The sequence below is a fragment of the Brassica rapa genome, chromosome A10 (assembly GCF_000309985.2).
Source record: "Brassica rapa cultivar Chiifu-401-42 chromosome A10, CAAS_Brap_v3.01, whole genome shotgun sequence".
NCBI classification, from domain to species: domain Eukaryota; kingdom Viridiplantae; phylum Streptophyta; class Magnoliopsida; order Brassicales; family Brassicaceae; genus Brassica; species Brassica rapa.
In genome coordinates, this window is record NC_024804.2 from 1,163,113 (window position 1) to 1,186,585 (window position 23,473).

At 33.2% G+C, this 23,473-nt stretch overlaps 2 protein-coding genes across 4 annotated transcripts; both read left to right on the forward strand.

The window, feature by feature from the left end:
- The first annotated feature begins 4,695 nt into the window (after positions 1–4,695).
- LOC103844325 (CASP-like protein 1C2) lies at positions 4,696–6,736 on the forward strand. The gene is made up of 3 exons (XM_009121127.3): positions 4,696–4,901; positions 5,016–5,118; positions 5,298–6,736. The coding sequence occupies exons 1-3, from the start codon at positions 4,744–4,746 to the stop codon at positions 5,529–5,531; spliced, it is 495 nt and encodes a 164-aa protein (XP_009119375.2). The 5' UTR covers positions 4,696–4,743; the 3' UTR covers positions 5,532–6,736.
- Positions 6,737–11,053: 4,317 nt separating this feature from the next.
- LOC103844324 lies at positions 11,054–13,320 on the forward strand. 3 transcript variants are annotated; one of them, XR_004452649.1, is made up of 5 exons: positions 11,059–11,735; positions 11,891–12,046; positions 12,120–12,337; positions 12,449–12,576; positions 12,901–13,320. XR_004452649.1 is itself a non-coding variant. In XM_033282460.1 (4 exons), the coding sequence occupies exons 1-3, from the start codon at positions 11,430–11,432 to the stop codon at positions 12,333–12,335; spliced, it is 678 nt and encodes a 225-aa protein (XP_033138351.1). In that variant the 5' UTR covers positions 11,054–11,429; the 3' UTR covers positions 12,336–12,337; positions 12,901–13,320. The 3 variants fall into 3 exon arrangements, 2 of the variants coding, with proteins under 2 accessions (XP_033138351.1, XP_009119374.1); XM_033282460.1 differs by lacking the exon at positions 12,449–12,576 and having other exon boundaries at positions 11,054–11,735; XM_009121126.3 differs by having other exon boundaries at positions 12,449–13,194.
- Positions 13,321–23,473: the final 10,153 nt, after the last annotated feature.

Below are 23,473 nucleotides of genomic sequence, written 5' to 3' on the forward strand. Positions count from 1 at the left end.
TGTCTCGCAGCCTCTGTGCCGGCCATGAACTCGGCCTCACAACTTGACAGTGCAACCGTATCTTGCTTCTGCGAACACCATGTTATAGGACTCTTTCCTAAGTAGAAGATGTGGCCAGTCGTGCTTCGTCCATCATCTGGGTCAACATTATAGCTGCTGTCGCTATACCCAATTACCTTTGATATCTTCTGTGATGATCTTTCGAAGAACACACCGAACCTTGTGCTTCCTTGTAGATAACGCAAACATTGCTTCAGTGCAACCCCGTGACATTCCCTTGGGCTATGCATGTAGCGGCTTAACACTCCCACGCAGAATGCCAAGTCAGGCCTTGTGTGGAGTAAGTACCTTAAGCAACCAATATTTCTTCTGTAGTCTGTCGCATCAATCTCTCGTTCTTCTTCCGCTTTTGATAAGCACAGACCGAGCTCCATGGGAGTTTGAACTGAGTTACACTTATCCATCCCTGCATTCTCAAGTATTTTCTTAGCATACTGACTCTGATCAAGCGTAATTCCTTGATCATCTTGGACCACTTCCATTCCTAGGTAGTATGTTAATCTCCCAAGGTCACTCATGTCAAACTTACTCGCCATGCCTTTCTTGAAGTCGTTTATAAGCTTCTTGCTTGTTCCAGTTACGAACAAGTCGTCCACATAGACAGCCACTACAAGTAGATCACCTTTTACAGTCTTGCGATAGACTGATGGCTCTTTAGTACACTTACTAAACCCAAGCTCCATGAGTATTTGGTTAAGCTTGTTGTTCCAAGCTCTCGGTGCTTGTCTCAATCCATACAATGCTTTGTTGAGTCTGTATACCTTCTTCTCATATCCTTTCTTCTCAAAACCCTCTGGTTGGCTTACATAGACGATCTATTTTAGCTCTCCGTGCAGAAAGGCAGTTTTGACGTCGAGATGGTGGATTTCCCATCCGTTAGTCGCCGCCAAACTATTCAGTAGCCTTATGGTCTCAAGTCTCGCAACTGGTGCGAAGACTTCCTCAAAATCGACTCCATATTGTTGTACGTAACCCTTCGCAACCAATCTCGCTTTCAACTTGTTGATACTTCCGTCGGCATTGCGCTTGATTTTAAACACCCACTTCAATCCTATAGCCTTTGCACCAAACGGAAGTTCTACAAGCTCCCAAGTTCTGTTTTTCTCGATAGACTCTATCTCATCTTCACAAGCTCTTGTCCATTCCTTAGAGTTTTTAGCTTCCTCAAAATTTCTTGGCTCATTGTTTAAATATAACAAGACGTCTTCCGCAAGTTCTTCTGCTAGTAGAACATAGTCTTCGAGATATTTTGGTTGATGAGTCTGTCTTTCTGACCTCCTAAGGTATTGTGGCTGATCTTCGGTTTCGCTAGTGCTCTGTTTCGGAACAGATCCTGTCGGATCAGGAGCCTCCTCTGTTTCTTTAACGTTCTCTATAGTCTTTGATAACGTGTTGTCTTCTTTATTTTCTTCATCATTCGTTTCAAACCTTCCTCCTGTGATTACAAAACTTTCAGTCTCTTGTTTATCTTCCTTACTCCAGTTCCAGCTCTTTTCTTCATCAAATACAACGTCTCGGCTAACAATGACTCTCCTTGTATTTGGATTATATAGGCGATATGCCTTTGATCCGGGCTCCGTACCGAGATGAACAAGCATAAGAGACCGATCGTCAAGTTTCTTTAGCTGTGCTCCCTCTATCTTCGCGTATCCTATACATCCAAAAACTTTTAGATGACTTATATTTGGTTTCTTACTTCGCAACATCTCATATGGCGTTTGATCATTCAACACTCTTGTAGCTACACGGTTAATCAGATATGTAGCATGCCTGATTGCTTCTCCCCAAAGATAGTTAGGCATTGACATGTGCTTGAGTAAACTCCAAGCCATCTCCATTAACGTTCGATTTCTTCGCTCGACCACACCGTTCTGTTGAGGTGTGTAGGGCGCAGTAAGATGTCGTCTTATCCCCGCACCATCACAGTAGCTATTAAACTCATGATTCACAAACTCTCCCCCTCTATCAGTTCTGAAGGTTTGAATCTTCTCACCCGTTTCACTTTCAACTAGACTTCTTAGTCTTTTAAACTTGCAAAAGGCGTCACTCTTCTGTTTTAATAGTATCGACCACATATACCTTGTGTGATCGTCGATGACCACAAATATATATCTATTTCCACCGTGTGTCATTGGTGTTATAGGGCCGCAAAGATCTTCATGAAGTAGCTCTAGCACCTTTGTTGCTCGGTATGAAGTGGCCTTTGGGAAAGATTGCCTTGCGTGCTTCCCAAGTAGACAAGATCCGCACTTTCTTCGCAATGAATCCCTTTGGTAAGCCTAGTGCAAGTTCTTTCAACATCATGTTCCGTATAGTCTCTGAGTTTATATGCCCCAATCTCTCATGCCATCTATTTGTTTCACTTTCTGCACTCAAGTAGAGACACGCTCCGCTTTTAAGACCCATATGCACCTTGTATAGCCTATTTCTAGACCTCTTGGCAGTGACTAGTAGCTTTCCAGACTGATCATGCATTGTTAGTAATTCTCCTCGAAGCCTTATGTCACAGCCAGCTTCTGTTGCTTGCCCCAAACTTATGATGTTACTTCTTAAATCCGGTATAAAATAAACATCAGTCATCTGTCTTGCATCTCCATTCATATCAGTGAAGGAGATTGTGCCTTTGCCTTTGATGTCTATTCTAGAGTCATCTCCAAAGCGTACCTTCCCGGAGATCGTGTTATCGAGTTTTGAGAAGTACCTCACATCTCCAGTCATATGGTTTGAGGCTCCATTATCAAGATACCACACATTTACTCCTTGATCTTTGCTCTCGTATTTCTCAGGCAACACTTTCTTCTCGTTCAAAAACACGATCTCGTGCATCATGAGCTCGTCGGCTGCTTGTGTTTCTGTGTTGTCTCCTTCTTGAGTCTCTTGTAGCTTCAGCAAGAGCTCTGGACACTGTGCAACGAAGTGTCCAACCTTATCACACCTGTAACAAATTATGTGCGACGCGTCTCTAACTCCTTCTCTTCCTCCATTATAGTTTCCTCCATTATAACTTCTTCCTCCACTATAACGACCACGGCCTCTGCCTCTGTAAGAGCGTCCTCCTCGACCTCTTCCTCTGTATGATTCGTTATAGTCTCGATTTCCCCATTGAGAAGAGTATTAACCTTGGGGTTTAACTGCTTGGCTTGTTTGTCCTTCATTATTTGTATACAACAGTTTTCCTTTGTCATCTTCTTCTGAAGTCTCTTCACGAATACGTTCTTCGTAAGCTTTTAAGCGTCCAAAGATGTCTTCAAAGCTTGTCTTATTGAGATCAAGTACTTGCTCTAAGGAGGCAACAATTTGTATATACTTTGTGCGAGGTAGACTTGATAAAAACTTCTTAACGATCTTGGCTTCTTCAATTGTCGTTCCTAAAGCAGCTGATTTAGATGCCAATTCTGATAGCCTTCCTCCAAAGTCATCAATGCTCTCTGTTTCTTTCATACGTAGCCGATCAAATTCAGATATTAATGTTTGCAGTCTAGCTTCCCTCACACGTTCTGCTCCTACATGCCTAGTTTTAATAGCTTCCCACACTTGCTTTGCTGTTTCAAGCTCGGCTACCTGCAGTACGAGGCTCTCTGGTATTGATTGAAACAACAGAGCCATTGCTAAGTTATTTTTCTCAGTATCAGGAGTCTCTGTCTCTATAACCTCCCAAGCTTTGTGTACTTTCAGTGCCATCCTCATCCTTACAGCCCACACAGTATAGTTTGATGTGCTAAGCATAGGACATTGTATCGAAGTTCCTCCTTCTTTAAGTTTCCCTGTTGCCACAACGATATCACCCATGGCTCTGATACCAAATCTAGTTTAAAGGTCTCACGATCACTCTTATGTAAACACAATCAATAAGACTAACTCTCTTATTAATCTTCTTAAGGAAACTCACTCAAAACCTTAAGTTCTCAATCGCAACTCTTAAGTTATGCAACATACTTGCATCTCCTTATATAACACTTTAATTGTCCTAATCTCATTAGGATAAACATAACTTAAATATTTCCTATTCTCTCTAGATAACTATAACTCAATAGTTTTAGGAAACTTGCTTCTCAAGCTATTTCAAGCTTATCCAACATCTTGTCATTGTGTTAGAGGTTTCTGGTTTCAAATGACTGTTAGGCCTAGAGGATTATGAACTTTGGCTCTAAACCTTTTGGTATTTAAAAAAACGTTTTATGACTACAAACTCAACATTGTCTACTTTTCATGCGAGCCAAACCAATTATGAAAGTGTAACAGTGATTATTGACAAATCTCACCTAAGTTTGGTCAACGAGTCACTCCAAAACAAACATTTTGTTCCTCATGTCACCAAATCAAGAATTATACTTTTTACAGAAATTCAATTTGAGTTTTATAAATCTTAACTACTTCAAAGTATGATTTGTCTACACCAGTAATAAAATATTCGTTTCAGAAATGTCCATATGGTTTTATAAATCTTAACTACTTTAAATCTGATTGTTCTTGTGCTTTATAAACAAACAAAAAAAAAGAAGTAAAACTTGCATGACCGGTGGAGACAGTTGAAAAAAGCTAACCAACCCATCCAACACTTCAATATCATATTCATTTTACTTTGGTTTATATTTCGTGACTTTGTTTTCTTACATTGTCCCTCTCTTTCCTTTTCTCTTCCATAGCTAGAATTTCTAGAGATCTCCCAAAAAACTTAAACTGATGGTGAAGGTAACACAGAGATTAGGCGGGTTGGTACTAAGATTTGCGGCATTTTGCGCTGCATTAGGAGCTGTTATCGCAATGGTCACCAGCCGCGAAAGATCTTCCTTCTTTGTCCTGTCCCTAGTGGCTAAGTATAGCGATCTGGCAGCGTTTAAGTAAGCGTTTATGTTTCTTTATTTTTGCATGTTTAATTCACTAGGATTCAAGAGAAATAGCGTATGTGTTGTGATGATATGTTATATTGTTATGCATTGGTGTGTGTATGGCAGGTACTTCGTGATCGCAAACGCGATTGTTAGCGTTTATAGCTTTCTCGTTTTGTTTCTTCCGAAGGAGAGTTTGCTCTGGAAGTTCGTAGTTGTCTTGGACTTGGTAACTAATTATACTACTTATAATCATCTATATCTTCTTAATAACTGCTGCTACGAATAATTTGATTATACTAATCATGAACTATATGCATTGTAATGTTGTCTCATTTTGTTGCGTGCCTTTTGATAATTACGTGTTTAACATAGTTTTTTCTTGTTAATGGCAAATTAACCGTGAAGATGGTGACGATGTTGTTGACGTCGAGCTTATCAGCGGCGGTGGCGGTAGCACAAGTGGGGAAGAGAGGAAACGCAAACGCAGGATGGTTACCAATTTGCGGCCAAGTGCCAAGATTCTGCGATCAGATAACCGGAGCTCTAATCGCTGGTTTAGTCGCACTGATTCTCTACGTGTTCTTGCTCATCTTCTCTATCCACTCCGTTGTCGACCCGTTTCTTCTCCGAAAATCTTGAATCAAAAATAATTATATGAGATTCCCAGACCAATACTCTCGTATAAATACATATAAAAATTTCGTAGTGTTCACTTTTCTTTTTCACATTGTCTTCGCTTTGAGAATCAAATTGTTTTTGTCATTTTTGATATTATTTCACATCCTAAACCTCTTTCCAGAAAATATGCCAAATGTTAGAACACTTGCAGATTATTGAATTAATATTCTACCTTCTTGGTATAAATTGAAAATGTGAAATATTTACACAATTGCCGCAATTTTAATATCGTACTAGGATAGAATCCGCGCTTGCAGAATTTTTTTTTATTGACAGATTTATTAACATGTCTGTATATCTGCTAATATGTTTAGGTACGGGCGTTCAGTTCCGGTTCTCTTCCATATTATAATTTTCGGTTCAGGTTCGGTTGTGTTTTTTGTTTTCGGTTCAAAAAATATAAAAACTATTTGGTTATTCATGAGTTTAGGTTTAGTTTGGTTTTCTTTATTTTGGTTTTTGCTTTGGTTCAAATAACAATAATGGTTACTATTCATATGTTAGCAAAAAAAATATGTTAGCAAATATTTAGGTGGTGTTTTATGTTTATTTCTTTTTCAATGTGTAATATTTAACAAACTTATTTAATTATATCCACAAAATCGTTACCAAAACGGTAAATCATACAATAAATAAATTATTATAAAAAAATTCAATGTGTAGCAAAAATTTAATAAAATATACAATGTGATCACTTTCATGTAACACCCAACTACTTGATATTTTTGGATCCATCTTTAATAATTTTGTAAAGCTCATTGTTGATGTTAGTATTAAAACCAAAAAGAATCTATTGAAGAAAGCTTTGTTACGTATTTCTTTGATTTAGTTTTTATGAGAAAATTAGGAAATATTCTTTAGTTAGGATTTAGAAGTTGTCATATCGTTTATTTGTATCTTTTTGATTTCATAGTTCAAATTGTTGTTAGGATTTAGAAAGTTGGATTTAATATCTTGTTATATAAAGCTTGGTTATTCAAAGTTACTAATTTACATGATCGCGACACATAGCAATTATATATTTTAAAATTGTGACATGTGTTAATCTATTTCATAATTAAAAAATATATACTAAGATATTAACAAAAATAAATTTTATTAAAAAGTAATTATAAATATTATTTGATAGTAATTTTTCTTTTTTTAAATCCTAATCAAAAATAATTGCAAAAGATTATTTGATAATAATTTTCCATCAAATATTTTGACATGTGTTTAAATATTTAATGAATAAAAATATATAATAAGATCAAAAAAACGAATTTTCCTATAAATTAAGTATAAATATTATTTAATAGTCTTATTATTATTATTATTATTATTATTATTATTATTATTATTATTATTATTATTATTATTATTATTATTATGTATGTTTTAAAAGATACTAAAGATAGAGAAGTTACAAAAGATAAAAATTAATTTTTAAGAAAAAATATCAAACAAAAACGAATTGTAAAATCCTACAAGTACAATAAATTATTTAATAAAAACATGAACAAAAACTAACTTTTATTATTCTTATTATTTTCTTATAAGTAAATAACTTTTGTTTTTTGATTGTATGTTAAAAAATTATAATAAAAAATAGCTACAAATATTTCACATCTAAATTTAGGTTTAAGCTTCTATATATTATTTTTACAAAACACAATAGTATTTACATGAAAAGTATTACATGAGTATTTTCTTTTAATATCTTGATACAACTCAACTTTTTATTATCCTTATTACACCTTATGATGCTAACATAATTTTTAATTTTGATGTTGTTGTCGTACATGAGTATGTGTGAATATGATGAATATGTGTTTGTATATATAAGAAAAAATATATAAATACTAAACATATTTTTTCTATAAAAATAAAATGGTTGTATAAAAATCTAAAAGAAAAACTAATGATAAAATAAATAATTTCCTTTTTAAAAGTCTAAATAAAATAAAAATGTAAAACTAATCTTATTTTTCTTATAAACCAAAATTAGTTTCAAATATTTCACCTGATATGATTGTGACATATGCCAATTAAAAAAATTAGATTATGAATGTGTTAATAAAAACTGTATTTATGTGAAAATAATTTTTTCTTTTCCTAAAATACTAAATAAAAGAGATTTCTAAAAAAAAATATTTTCTAATATTAATTAATTTTTTTTTCTTTTAAAAAATATCCTGACCAAAGAGAATTTTAAAATTTTATTTAATAGTAAAAATTATTAAATTAACATGACAATTTGTAAAAATATTAGTGATATTGAAAAACCGATTTTTGAAAATGGAAACTCTTAAAAATAGTCAATATTAACTGGAAATAATTATTTGATAGGAATTTTATTTTTCTAAATCCTAGAAAAAAATATAATTGTTAAAGATTATGTAATATTAATTTCCTTTTCTAAAATCCTAAAAACTGTAAAAGAATATTTGATACTTGTTTTCTTTTTTTTATAAAAAACATCCTAAACAAAAGAAATTTGTATCATATTTTGAAGTCCGAGAATTGTAAATATTTATTTGATAGTATTTTTAAATGTAAAATTACCAAAAATTGTTTAATTAACAAAAGATGTGTAAAATTAGTATTGATACGAATTGTAAAAACAATAATTTTAAAATATTTATTAATAACTAAAAATAATTATGTGATAGCAATTTTGTTTCTGAAATTCTACAGAGAAGATAATTGTAATAGGTTATATGACACTAATTTTTTTTCTTTTCTAAAATCTTCAACAAAATTGTTAAAGGTTATTTATTTTATTTTTAATTTTAAATAAAAATGAAATTTATAAAATATAATGTTTTCTTTTAAAAAAAATCATAACAAAATAAAATTTTAAAGACTTATTTAAGAAAATATTAAATTAATACATAAGAACATGTATAATATTGTTATTGACTCGATTGGTGTATTTGACTTTCATTTCTTTTTACTTTTCATCAATTTCTTATTTCGGGTTATGTTCAGTTTAAACGTTTAGGTATAGTATTTTCTCTAATCATAAGTACAAAGTTTATAACAATTTATCTATGCACCATGATTATAAAATACAAATATTAACTTGAACTTATGTGTAAAAATGGATTTTAATTATAAAATAAATTTCAAATAACATATGCAAAAAAAAAACAATCATAAAACTATAATAAAATGATTTATTATTTTATGGTTTTTATTAAATTAAAACATGAAACAAAAGTCATTGCAACGCAAAGGGCTTCTATCTTGTAGTTTAATAAGAGAATATTCATAGATAAATTTTTTACTTTGTATATGGATTTGAAGTTGTTAATTATACTGTTTGTTAATAGAACCGGTTTGATTGACAAAGAAAATAAGTAAACCGATGATATCGTCTTCTTCACTTACTACTTCACCAGTCTTCACCTGCAACCGATGATAAGGTAGCAATTAAAATCATCTTCTTAGCATACTCATTACAAATGCTGAAAGCCTGAAGAAGATTCAGAGACATGGACTACTGATAATTCATTGTGAGAAGTTGAGCAGGAGAGAAGTGAATCACAAGTTTCAAATAATTCATTAAAACAAAATTAGAATATAATATTATATGGTCGAAACCTACCATGAAACAGGGGGGGAATAAACGATGATTCAATGTTTCTTGTCATTTCAATTTTATAATGATTAAATGTGAAAAGTTGAGCTTCATAGTGAGCATTTGAGTATCGTTTATGTCAATAATGGTTAGACAGATGTTTATAATGGCCAGCAATATATAGTAACATAATTTGCTGAGTAATTTAATTCATTTGATAATATTATATATTTACAAAATTAATATATTTAATACTTGTATTTTTTGAATTTCACACTATTTTTCTTTGGTCGGTTAGCCCCAAATTTCCAGTTAAGCACAAAAATACTAATACAAAATACATGTATTATCAATAGAGAAGTATAACTGCATGCAATGTATTTATGTAATACATGTATTTCTTCGAAAGCAATTGTAACAAGTTTTTTAAATAGTTTTTTTTTAATTGAAAATATAACTTATTTGTTTATATAAAATGAGTTTCGTGTGATATCGCATGGGTTCTTTACCTAGTTTAGTAAAAAGCAAAGTTTAATAAAACAAAAAAAAATTGCTTTACAATATTAATATTAGTTGTTAGAGTACTTCTTTAAGAAAATTATGGCACTAAGGTTACTCTTATATGTCTGTGCGAGGTTTGATTGTAGTGGATTAAATATAAAGAAAAGGTGAAATTTTGGCTTCGAATGTTTACAACCGCACCGCAGTTAACGGTAACAAAAATTTCTACGGTAATGGTGACTGCGGGTTAAGCGGTGCAGGACAAGCGGTTTAACTGCAGTGCGGTTCTAACAGTTATAAAAATGTATAGATATAAGGTATACATAGAGATTTTTGTTATTGTTAACTACGGGGCGGGACGGGAAGCGGGTTACCATTCAAAGCCTACATATACCATATATCTATACGTTTTTATAACTGTTAAAACCGAACCGCAGTTGAACCATTTGTCCCGCACCGCTCAAACCGTAATTACCATTCAGAGCCAAAACTTGATGGGGAAAAAAGGAATGGATTTAATCCATTTTGAAAACAACTAAAAAAATTAGAAAATTTCAGACCAAACAAAAGATCTACCGGGAATAGGGCTGTTCAATATGGTAAAACCGAACCGTAACGAACCGAACTGAAATAGACAATATGGTTTGGTTTTGGTATATACCATATAAATATGGTTTGGTTTTGGTATATACCATATAAACCGAATGGATATAATTTTATAAAAAACCGTAGGATTTGGATATGGTTTGGTATATAACCGATTAAACCGAATAAACCGAATAAAACCGATTAAAAGTAGAAACATGTAAATATGTATCTATTTTATACCAATACATAAAAATATTTTTGTTACATAATTTAAATTTGTGTTAATAACTATTACCATAATTTTATAGTAATAAAGAACCTTAATTTGTAAAACACTTGAACTATAATTAAATAACAATACATCGCAATTCAGACATCTTATTTTCTAAGTCTTCTTTTGATCTTTTTGCTTTATTTTAGTCTTCACTAAATTAATATGAAGATTATAAATTTGATGAAGAATAATTAATAGAAAATTTTAATAACTTTTTTCTTATATGTAAACAAACAGAGTTTCATGTTCAATTGAAAAAACATGACTTTAATGAACACTAATATGGAAGAGTAGAAAAACTTTTCTTTCATGTTTCTGTTTTGTTTCATATTTTTATTTTCAAAATTTCAAGCTTTGATTTTAGTTATATATTTGATTATTTTATTTGATGGTAGAAGCATTTTTACTTTTGTGTTCATTTCTTTGAACATGTAATATATTTTTAATAAATGATTGTATTGACAATATGATTCTAAAATTCATATAATATGATCTCAAACTAAATAATTTTGTTTTTTTGGTATAAAACCGAATAAACCGAAAACCGACGGTATATAAACCGAACCGAACCGAAGTAAATATGGATTAAGAATTGTAGTTATATTTTACTAAGCGAAATACCAAAAATCGAAAAAAAAAACCGAACTTAAACCGAACCGATATCCGGATTGAACACTCCTAACCGGGAAGGTTATATTAGCCCAAATGTAATGTAGAGATGCAAACTTTGCAAAAAAAAATATTGTCGTTATTACCTTAACAAAACTGGTAATAATTATTGAAATAAATAAATAATCTATTTGCTAGGAAAATATAAATTAGATTTAAGATGGCACTATTGTAACTAGTCATGTTGGGAGGGGGAAAACATATCCTTAGATCGAGTATATATTATATTGTCGTGTCTTCGATCTAGGGTTTACTTATACAGAACATGGATCCCAGTGCCAGCATGATTGATACGGTTGATGGCGAGCTCGAGGTGACGCAACACGTGGAGGCTTCTTTGTCGGATAGCGTTAAGCTTCCGACCAAACGCAAGGCCGAGACGTCTCCGGTGGCGGATTCTGTCGAAGGCGAAGGAAACCGACAAGAGGAGGAGGAAAAAGACAGCGGAGAAAGCGACCAGGTTTGGGATGTCGACAGTTTCGAGTCAGACTACTCTTCGCCAGAGGAGGCGGCTTCGAACACGGACGAATTTGAGCTGCGTCGTTATTTGCGTCATCTCTACGAGAGCGGGGTATGTCTCGATTTCTAAGGCTTTGTGCTTTATATGTATGTATATCTGTTTGGTTTGCAAACAGAAAGTTTCGTTCGTTCTTGTTTGAAGTACAATGTTTTTTTTTCGTATGATGAACAGAACCTAAAGTTTCAATCTTTTTGTTTTGTTTTAAGGGTTTCTTGTTGGAAAGGGAGATGGTTCCCAAGAATCTGTTTCAAGGGTGGCGCCCTTTGAATCTGGACGCCCTATTCAAAGATCCCAATATCACGGGGCGTGACTACATGGAGACTATGGCTCGAGTGGCGATTGACAAATACAACCAAACAAAGGTTACACTTGTGCTCTCTCTCTCTCTCTAAGAGATAGAAACTAGTTAATTAATCATTTCACTATTTTGCGTAGAATAAGACTGTGACGCTTGACCATATCGTGAGGGCCGTGATAAGGATGAGCATTGGAGTCAAAGCTTATATTACTTTCATGGCTAAGGAGTGTCCTGAAGGAGAGCTTGTAGAGTATCAAGCTAAGGCTGAGATCAGGGTGTGGCAGACTAAGATTCATCCCATCCTTTGCAGACCCGCCTCCTCCTCCTCCTCTTCCTCCTCCTCCTCCTCCTAAAGGTAGACTTGCTTTTCCTAGTTAGCTATTCCCTCTCGGGGATGGATGTATTTAGCTTCCTCTAATCTAATATCTACTCATAGTGATGTGTTTTTCTGGTTTTCTAACTGCAGACTGTTGGTGTTTTCTTGAGCTTTGCTTCCCTCTCGAGGAAAGTAATAGAAGCTACTTATTATGTTGGAACCTTTATATTAAGTAATTGGAGTTTGTGTAATGGTGTTAAGCTATATATTTAAAAGCTGTAAGACCTTAATTATGCTAAGTTATTATACTCTGGTTTTAAATTGTGTTGATGGTGCTTAGTCTCATATTAGTGATCTTGTTCAATCAGTCTATTACAATTATGCTAAGTTATTATACTCTGGTTTTAAATTGTGTTAATGGTGCTTAGTCTCATGTTAGTGATCTTGTTCAATCAAGTCTATAATATAAATCATAATGTCTGCTTTAACGATGTGTTGTCTCATTTTATTGCTTACCTTTTGATAATTACGTGTTTAACATAGTTTCCCTTGTAAATGCCAAATTAACCGAAGATGGTGACGATGTTGTTGTTGATGTCAAGCTTATCAGCGGCAGTGGCGGTAGCACAAGTGGGGAAGAGAGGAAACGCAAACGCAGGATGGTTACCAATTTCCGGCCAAGTGCCAAGATTCTGCGATCAGATAACCGGAGCTCTAATCGCCGGTTTAGTGGCACTGATCCTCCATGTGTTCTTGCCATCTTCTCTATCCACTCCGTTGTAGACCCTTTTCTTCTCCGAAAATCTTGGATCAAAAATAATTACTAGAGATTCCAATACGAAATCCTCTCGTATAATTACATATAAAAGTTTCGTACTGTTGACTTTTCTTTTTCACATTGTCTTCGCTTTGAGGATCAAATTGTTTTTGTCATTTTTGATATTATTTCACATCCTAAACCTCTTTCCAGAAAATATGCCAAATGTTAGAACACCTGCAGATTATTGAATTAATATTCTACCTTCTCGTTATTAATTGAAAATGTGAAATACTTACGCAATTGCCACAATTTTAATATCGTACAAGGTGACCGGCCCGCACCCTGTGCGGACATAAGAAAATTTAAAATATGGAATAAATATTATATAGTTTTTAGAAGTAACAGATTTTACAACATAGTACCACAGTCTTTGGGAGAATTCATCAATCATGGAAAAAAGCTGGTAGTCAATATTTGAGATGGACGAGAGGGAACACAATAACGTCAGTATGAAGAGGCAGATATTGTGTGTATATATAATTGCAACGTCACAAAATATTTTGTGTGTTTAAGAAGATACTTTCATTAAAAAAAACGGAATAAATAGTGTATAGTTTTAGAAGTAACAGATTTTATATTATCATTAATTAGAATTGTATTGTATATGTGTCGTAATTCTTTATTTAGGTGAATAATATTATTTTTCCATAAATACTAAACAAACATTTATGTAGACATATTAAAAGAAAATATAAAAAAATCAAAATATTATCCATAAATAATATAAATTATGAAGTACATTTCTCGATAAAGAAATCAAATTCAATTAGAAACGTGCAAAAAATTAAATAAATTTTGTAAGCAATTTGACGGATAAATATTATTTGATAGATTTATAAATTTCTAAATTTTATTGAACATGAAATAATATTAAATTGACATACCGTCATCGGTCTCCTAACTCATCACAACCCATCTGGCAAATACAAAAAACTAAATAATAAGTAGATTAAAATTACGTACCGTGACTACGGAATATTCTGAAAAATTTGTTTGTAGACAACATTCAATGTTTTTGTCTTCGGCTTCCCTTCTTACCAGTTATTAAGATTTTTAATCCAGATCTCGACTTAACTCTTGAAAGTGCAACTTTGCCTTGCATTTTGTAAGCATTTTATAAATTATTTTAAAATTATGATAAATTTATACTTTAAACAAGGATAAATAATTTAAAAATAATATTAATAAACATTTTTGGATTTTTTAATATTTAAAATAGTTATTATATAATTATATTCGAACACAGTTCATCAAGTAGAGGATAAAACTATTATAATTATCTTATATAAAATTTTGTTCATTTTATTTTATAGGTTATAAATATTAAAAGTAATAAATAAAACATTATTAGTCTTTCAATAATTTCGAGAATAGTTTCCATAAATTGCTATTTGTAATATTCGTTAGATTATATGGCAAGTGATGTTAAACGTCAATAAGTTAAACAATTCTTCCATATTTGGAAAACATATACATATATATATATAACAACGACAAATTAAATGGTAGAGTATGTAAACACCTCTTTTCTACTAGCGCGAGTTAGAACACCGCCGTATTTAAGAATCATAAGGGCCTCTACAGGTCTTTCTTCTTCGCATTCACCATCCCACTTCAGCGGCTTCAGTTGAACCTTCCTGTATATCCCTGAGAAATTTCCTCCATGCGCCATTCCAAAAGGTTCTCTGCTGTGAGAAAATGACCTCATGAATTAAATAAAAAATGCATAATGCTAGCTTACTTATAAGATAGTATATTCAACAAAAAAAATGATATAAGATAGTATTACTAAATGATACTATGTAATACTTTCCCGGATAATATTCAACAAAGAGAGAGAAAATACTATAGAACCTCTTCAAGAACTGCTTTAACTTGGCGAAGCTTCTCAGCATGTTCAATCAAGGTTTTCTGGATCACTATCACTCTCACGACCTGGTCTACATATAAAAAACAGGAAGACCATATTGTTGTTACCAGTATTCAACACATGGAAAAGATAGACCAGACATGTTTTTTGAAGACAAGACACAAAGAGTTGAGTTCAGGGTTCTAAAGATGAGGAGCCTTTGCGTCTAAACACATTTTTCTTAGCACACAAGCAGCATTGTCGTAATACCTTAATAGTATGAGAGGAGAGATTTGTGAATAATACTTTAAAGAATGAAAAGAGAATGTTTGTATTTTAAGACCTTGGGTGTCTCCTATATATATACAGTCGATTTATTCTCATATTAATGATTTTAATATTTTGCACAATAAATAATAAAATCGTTTAAAGAAAAGTATTAAATGTGTATTGTCAAAAAATGATTTGCATATGATATGATTTTAACTTGTGTAAGTAATCCATATTAGAAAGGTAAGTTATTAAAAACAAACAACCTAATTAGAAACATTAAAATATTTTGTAAGCAATATAATAAATATGATATCAACATGCGCAAGTTTACCGTTTGAATAATAAGGAAAGTTTTTTAATATTTGTCTTAATTCTAAATCTTGCCCAAGGGTAAACTAAATCGATAAAATTTAATGATTTCAACTTGCGCAAGTAATCCATATTGTGAATAAGTGATTTGCATATTTAATGATTTCAACTTGCGCAAGTAATCTATATTAGAAAGGTAAGTTATTAAAAACAAATTTTGTCAATAAGTTATTTGCATATTTAATGATTTCAACTTGCGCAAGTAATTCATATTACAAAGGTAAGTTATTAAAAACAAACAACCTAATTAGTAGGGGTAGGCACTTTACCCGATATCCGAAGTGGCACCCGAACCCGATCCGAAAAACCCGAACTGAAATCCGAACCGAAGTAGCAAAATACCCGAACGGGTATTGAATAAGGAGAGATTGGATACTCGAACCCGAACGGATAATATCCGAACCCGAATGGATATCCGAAGATAACCGAATATGTCAAGTTTTTTATTTAAAAAATTAACAAAAAGTTACATCCGAAATTTAAAAAAAAATAACTAAATTAATGCATTTTTAGTTTTAAAATGTTATGTCCAAATCTATTAACTATTCAATCTATTAAAAATAAAAAATTAGTTAACTGAAAGTTATATTTTTAAATATAAGAAACTTGAGAAATGAAAATTTTAATTTTTTTTTCAAAATCTAAATATCCGAACCAGATCCGAAATAACCGTATCCGAACTAAAAATACCCGAACCCGACCCGAAGTACAGAAATACCAGAACGGGTTCTACACCTCTATACTGAAATACCCAAAAATCCGAAATATCCGATCCGAACCCGAACGGGTACCCAAGGCTAAACTAAATCAATAATTATTGTCCCCTAGCTATATATGGGCTTAACGAAATCGATAATAGTTTTGGGCTTGTCTACATAAGCGATTGATTAAAATAAATGAAAAAGAAAAATTCAAAAAAACCAGCCAATAGAATTATAACGTTTTCCCTGAGAAGCTCTATATGAGTGACACCTCAGCAGAAATCACTAAAGTGACTTCTCTTTTAATGTATAGGGGGATAATGCAATGGCACTACCAAAAAAAAAAATTTAACTCTAACAAAACTCAAATGAAGTTAGCGGAGATACACTAATATTAAGGGTAGTTGCACCCAGTATACACAAAAAAAAACAAAATTCACTAACTAACTAAAAACACCCTCTCTCTCCTACTTTTTCTTCCTATCTCTCTCTATTCTCTCTCTAAAAATCTAATTTCATTTTTTTTTGGCTATTTAGCAAATAAGCCCTAATATTAATTACCTCGTACTTTAATATTTTTTGTGTGGAAATTTTACGTTTACAAGTGTGGGTGGTCTAAACGAGTTTTGTAGAATTGGTCCATTACCAGTCTATAAGACTATAATATATGCTAGAAACTTACTTGACACGCTAGGTTTATATGAGGGTATGTTATAACTTATAAACTAGCTGGTATTTTTTTACCAAAAAAAAAATACTAGCTGGTATTTTATTCTACATAATATATATATATATATAAATATCATAGTACGTTAATATTCGTAAACCCGTCAAAGTACCATCGCATTTTTGAAAACGGTTTATGCGTTCTAGTTGAAACTTTGTTGACGTACGTCATGTTTGTATGAAGGTATTAATTATATTTCTAAAAATATATGTTTCTTACATTTGCTCTATTATGTATAAAATTATGCTTTGATTTCCTGTTTTATAGAAATAAATGTGTGATATATGCATCAATACTCAATTCGACATGTAGTAGGTACGTAGGACTGGGTCCCTTGAGGTCTCCGTTAGTGATTTATCTTGACCCTCATGTTGAAGTTTCATCTATCCACCCAATCTGTTTAATTGTTGTTGCTGTTTTGGTAAATGTAAATAGAAAGAAAAAAATCATTGCAAAGGCATATGTGCCTTGTTCTGAGGAATCCTCTTTCTCTATGGTCATGTGACGTTTGATAATATGATATACTATGTTGCTCTTTGTGATGTCTTTATTTTGATTTGATTATTAGCAAACACTTAAATGTGTTTTCTCATTATCTAATTGCAGATTAATGGTGTCGCTGAGTTTTCAAATGCTTCTGAGTTGCAGGCAGGAAGATTAATTAAGTTCTTTTTATTTCCGGTTTTACAGAAATATGTGTTATAGATGCATCAATACACAATTCGACAAAATGTGTGTTATAGATGCATCAATACACAATTCGACATTTACACAGTTCGACAGTATGTAGTAGGTAGGAGTAGGCCTGGAACTTTTATTCGAGATCTGATCCGGATCCGATCCTAAAATCCGGATATCCGGAGAGGCCGAATCCGGATCCGGATAGTAAAATATTGGATACGTCAAAACCGAATCTGGATCCGGATATCTTGATTTTTTAGTCCGAATATCCGGATCCGTAAATTTTATTAATAATTATTTCAAAAATAGTAATATCTATATATAAAAACTAATTTTATTTAATAAATTTTTATTTTTATAATAGTATATATAAATTTTATGTAAATTTTGTAATATTATACAGAAATAATCAAAAACTTTATATATTTTTTTTATTTTTAAAATTACGGTTAATATTTTATATATATTAATATTATTTTTTATTTATTTTAAGGATCCAAATCCGGATCCGGATATCCATCGGATATTATAAGTTTTAGAAGGATATCCGACACCCGGATATCCACGAACTCCTGATCCGGATAAAGATAGTAAAATTATGGATCCGTCGGATAAGGATCTGGACCCGGATATTATAAGTTTTAGAAGGATATCCGACACCCGGATATCCGACGCCCGCATATCCACGAACTCCGGATCCGGATAAATAAGTTTTTGTACAATTTTCTCGATTCATGTGTGTTTCTCATTTTCAAATGGCAGATTGGTGACGTCGTTGAGCTTTTCAGTGCCCCTAACCTACCGGAAGGAAGATTAATTGTGCCTTGATATGATGAGGAATCCTCTTTCTCTATAGTCATGTGACGTTTGATAATATGTTGCTCTCTGTAATGTCTTCATTTTGATTTGATTATTAGTAAGATTTTTATACAATTTTCTCGAATAAATGTGTTTTCGCATTATATGTGTGATAGATGCATCAATACCATTCGACATGTATGTAGTAGGTAGGAGGATTAGGTCCGTTGAAGTGTCCATTAGTGATTTATCTTGACCCTCGTGCATGATAGAGCTAAAATCTGCCAAGTATATCTTAGGGAAATGATAACTAAAGTGTTCCAAGAGTTATTATCTTTCTCAATGGTTGTGACCAGTGTTTTTAAACTCGAACCGAACCAACGGTCTGACCGGATTGAACCATGAACCGAAAATAATCTGGATTGGGTTAATGCTAAAACCCAACTAAAATCGAACTAGTTAAAACCCTATCAAACCGTCAAAAACCCTGGAACCGGCGATCCAATGAACCGGCCAAACCCCGGTTCGTATATAAGCTAAAATTTTGTTAATGAAACAATTAATTTTTTTAAAGAAAAAATAAGATTTATCAAAAATTAATAAAATATTGTCTCTCGTTTTTTTCTTTGTCTTCTCTACAACTCATAAATTACAAGATTCACAAAGTTTAATATTCATATCAAGATTTTGTTTTTGTCTACTTCTCACTTTTTAAAAAAAAATTATTTCATGATCATTTGTTTTGAAGATTTTAAATAATTGAATTTTGTTTCTGAAATTTGTATTTCAAAATATAACTTTTACCAAATGTGTATATATTTTTTTAAAAAAGGTGATGAAGATGTAGAGTAGTGATAAGATCTGCGAATAAAGTTTAAATGTGCTTTTCATATTGATTTTAGATTTTAATTATTATTTTTAATTTTTTCTACGCATTATGGCTATTTAAACATTTTATTTGATATGATCTTTTTTAAATAAAAAATATGCATTTTATTCATAAAATATCATTAAATTTAGTTTAATCTAAGTAAATCCGAGCCGATTCAGATCCGGTCAAACCACAATAACCCATGATGCAAAAAAATTATGGTTCGCTAGCCGGTCCGGTTTTAAAAATACTGATTGTGACGTTTGATAATATGATATGATTGTCTTTACTGTGATTTTGATTATAAGTTTTTTGTACAATTTTCTCGAGTAATGTGTGTTTATCATTTTCAAATGGCAGATTGATGACGTCGTTGAGCTTTCCAATGCCCCTGACCTACGGGAAGGAAGATTAATGAAGTAGTTTTAGGCCTTGAGTATTGGTAGTGGTTTGAGAAGAACGTTCTGCGGGACTAAGAATATGTCGCCATTCAACATAATTTTTTCTGCTTCCAATTTTGTTAAAATCGAATAAATAAGAAAAAAAAAAAAAGAGTGCGGGACAAACTTACTCGTGGACCGCACCTTGGTGTGGTTACTAGTGTTTTTTGTCAAGTGTAGTTAGTAGTTAGACACATATTACTGTAGGTACAAAATTTATTGTTTTTAGTAAGTAAAAATATTTTTAAAAATACATCAACTAATATTTTGTCTATATAGTATACATAAACTAATGTTTTAATGAATATTGTTTGGGTAAAAATTTTAATTATGCTAAAACTTTTATTTATCAACTAAATTCTGAATTTTATTTTTGAACTATAAAAATATCATAAATTATTTAAGTTTGTTTAAGTGATAACAAAAACATGAGAAAACATGTATATATAATTAGTGGTGTTCAGTTATATAGACCTTGAATGTGCCAAAAAAAAAGAGCGTGAATGTAAAGTGCGAATCAAATTATAATTTTAATATACAATAAAATATTGGCTATAAAAACTCAGAAATAACATATTCATATTTCAGATATATAAACTATTTTAAAAAATAATTTATATATATTAAAAATTATATTAGTATTACTGATTCTTTAGTTTATAAAATATAAATATATTATGTATCCCGCAGTTACACTATTCATTACACATGTCACCATTCACATTTTATTTTAAACCGTTTCTTTTAAACGAAGCGCACTTGTCCTGCACCATGTGTTTCTCTAACACAAATCGCATATAAACTGCACCGCATTAACCAATCCGTTTGTCTCGTCCCGCTCAACCCGCTGTTACCATTCGGAGCCTTAGTTTTAGATAAAAACTTATATGATGAACCACATATATATTGAATAATGACAAGTAGAGTTATGTTTGTCTGAGCTAAAATTGCAGTGGAATTAACATCAAGAAAGGTGAAACTGTAACTTGATGGAAGAAAAAACAAGTTATTCATTTTGAAAACAACCAAAAAGAATTAAACTTTATTGACCAAACAAAAGAATACACCGGAAGGTTATAAAAGCCTGAATGTGTTGACCCAAAAAAAAACAAAAAAAGCCTGAATGTGGAGATGTGGAGATGGAAATGTAAACTTTGAAAATATATTGTCATTACCGTAGTAATAAGGGAAATTGCATCTAGTAGCTAAGAAAAAAACCAAAATTTACAAAATAACTAAAATTTCATTCTCTTTTCCCTTCTTTTTTTTTTTTTTTTTTTTTTTTTTTTTTTAAAACTAAATTACGATACCATTTCTGAATAAAGTTAGATTGTTTTACAGACCTAGAAGGATGGAAATTTGATAGCCTGAGAATATTACATATAAGGAATGAAACAGATGTGAAGCGAGCAGATTTTTGAGTAGTTCCCTTTGCTTAGTGTTGAACTCTATCAAACCAAATGGTGAGGTACGTCTCTTGTTGCTGTCTTGTTGAAGTGGAAAGTCTCTGCATAACTGTGGGCTCCCTGTCAAGTGAAAACAACTTCGAACGCAGCTGTAGGGCAATTTCCTTTATGATTTGTCCTGGAGGCCTGGTTATATTTGAATGGAGCCTATTGTTTCTTTCCTTCCAGAGGTGGTAGATAGTGGCCTGAAAGATGAGATGCAACATGGTTCTCAGTTTCCCTTGGAGCTGAGGCGAGGAGAGCCAGTTGACGATGGCATGAAGAGCTGAAGGAGGTTGGAGCCTTGATCTCGCCATTATGTCATTCCACACTCTAAGAGAGTAATCACACTCAAAAAATATATGTTTTACTGATTCAGCCCTCGTTCCACACAGCAAGCATGAAGGGGATACATCCATACCCCAAGAAATTAATCTGTCACGTGTCACCATTCTATCTCTCATTACCAGCCAGGTTATGAAAGAATGTCTTGGGATCCGCTTCTTAAACCAGACCACTTTGTGCCAGGGTATTGCAGGAGGATCAGGGTATAGAGTTCTGAAGAACTTAGAAACAGAGAATTCCGAAGGTTGGTCGGCTAGAGAATTGAGCCACATGAAGTTGTCTTCATTTGGTGAATTTACGTCCGGAGCCTGAGCTGGAAGTACAGAGCGAATGTATCTAAGAACTGAATGCCTACTCCTTGATGATATATTCCATTCTCCATTCCTTACAGCGGATGCAACAGAGGCGTCTATGGGGATGCCCGAGACCATGGGTCCTGTTGGTCCTGTTGTTGAGAGAATTGGCCCATCAGTGGTCCAATTATCATGCCAAAAGGAAATGTTCCTTCCAGAAATGACATGGGTTAGGAGGAAAGGACGAGCTAAATCTCGGAGATTCATCAGCCAACGCCATATCCAACTCCCAACCGTTGTGAAGTCCGCTGTCCAGAAGAGGTTTGGTGGAATATAGTGACGTTTTACCCAAGCAACCCACAAGGAGTCAGAGCCAGAGAAGATGTTCCACAGGAGCTTGATTCCATAGACTGTATTAAGTCCTGCTATCCGACGCAAACCCAGCCCTCCACCCTCTTTTGCAGTGCAAACAGATTCCCATGCCACTTTTGCTCCACGTGCTGAGTCCGGTGCCCCAGACCAGAGGAAAGCGTTTAACATTTTTTCCAAATCCTCCACACAGCCCTTAGATAAAAGAAAGACCGAAGCCCAAAAGCTTATGATGTTGTATAAGACTGATTGAATTAGTTGCAACCTCCCTGCGAAAGACAGATGCCTGGCTTGCCAAGAGGTAACTCGAGATCGAATCTTGTCCAGCAATGGTTGGTAGTCCGTTCTCCGAGCCTTATGAGGTAGCAAAGGCAACCCTAAGTATTTAACTGGGAGAGACCCCTGAGAGATACCAAACTCAGAAGCCAGACTTCTAGAAGCGTCAGCGTCATCTCCATTAACAAAAACGCAAGTTTTCCGAAGGTTTAGAGCAAGACCCGTGCTTTTTTGAAAGTCCCTGAGCACTTCTAGGATACCGCGAAGGGATGTAGATGTTCCATCAAAAAAAATAAGCAGATCATCGGCGAAGCTCAGATGCGTTACCAAGGGGTCAAGACAGTTCGGGTGGGCTCCGAATTTTCCGTCACGCACCGCAATGTCCAGTTCTTTGGCAAGAATATCCATAGCCATAACAAACAGGGAAGAGGAAATCGGATCACCTTGTCGTAAACCTTTTTTTCCCGGGAAGAAACCCGATAATTCTCCATTTAAAGCAACAGAGTAGTAAGGCGTTGTGATGCAGGTCTTTATCCAATTGATGAGATCCGGTGGGAGGTTGAAAGCTACCAGAATATTGAGGATGAACTGCCACTCAATGCTATCAAAAGCTTTCGATATATCCACCTGTAGACAGCCTTTAGTAATTCTTCCCTTCTTATGAAAGTCAGCGACCAACTCAGATGCAAGAAGAACATTATCTCCAAGAACTCGGCCTTTCACAAACCCCACTTGGTTCCTTTGAACTGTATCTTGAATAATAGTCTTCAGCCTTGCAGATAAGATCTTTGAGATTATTTTGTAGACTGTGTTGCATAGCGAGACAGGTCTGAAGTCGGACAAGGATGACGCTCCAGTTGTCTTTGGAATCAAAGAGATCACCGTTGCATTTGTTTGTCTAGGCATAGAGGAAGTAAG

Excerpts from the sequence above, each read along its gene's own strand:
- LOC103844325 (XM_009121127.3), top strand. The coding sequence starts at position 4,744 with ATGGTGAAGGTAACACAGAGATTAGGCGGGTTGGTACTAAGATTTGCG. Across the intron at positions 4,902-5,015 it reads AGCGATCTGGCAGCGTTTAA|GTACTTCGTGATCGCAAACG; the intron begins GTAAGCGTTTAT and ends TGTGTATGGCAG. Across the intron at positions 5,119-5,297 it reads TCGTAGTTGTCTTGGACTTG|ATGGTGACGATGTTGTTGAC; the intron begins GTAACTAATTAT and ends TTAACCGTGAAG.
- LOC103844324 (XM_033282460.1), top strand. The coding sequence starts at position 11,430 with ATGGATCCCAGTGCCAGCATGATTGATACGGTTGATGGCGAGCTCGAG. Across the intron at positions 11,736-11,890 it reads GTCATCTCTACGAGAGCGGG|GGTTTCTTGTTGGAAAGGGA; the intron begins GTATGTCTCGAT and ends TTTTGTTTTAAG. Across the intron at positions 12,047-12,119 it reads ACAAATACAACCAAACAAAG|AATAAGACTGTGACGCTTGA; the intron begins GTTACACTTGTG and ends TATTTTGCGTAG.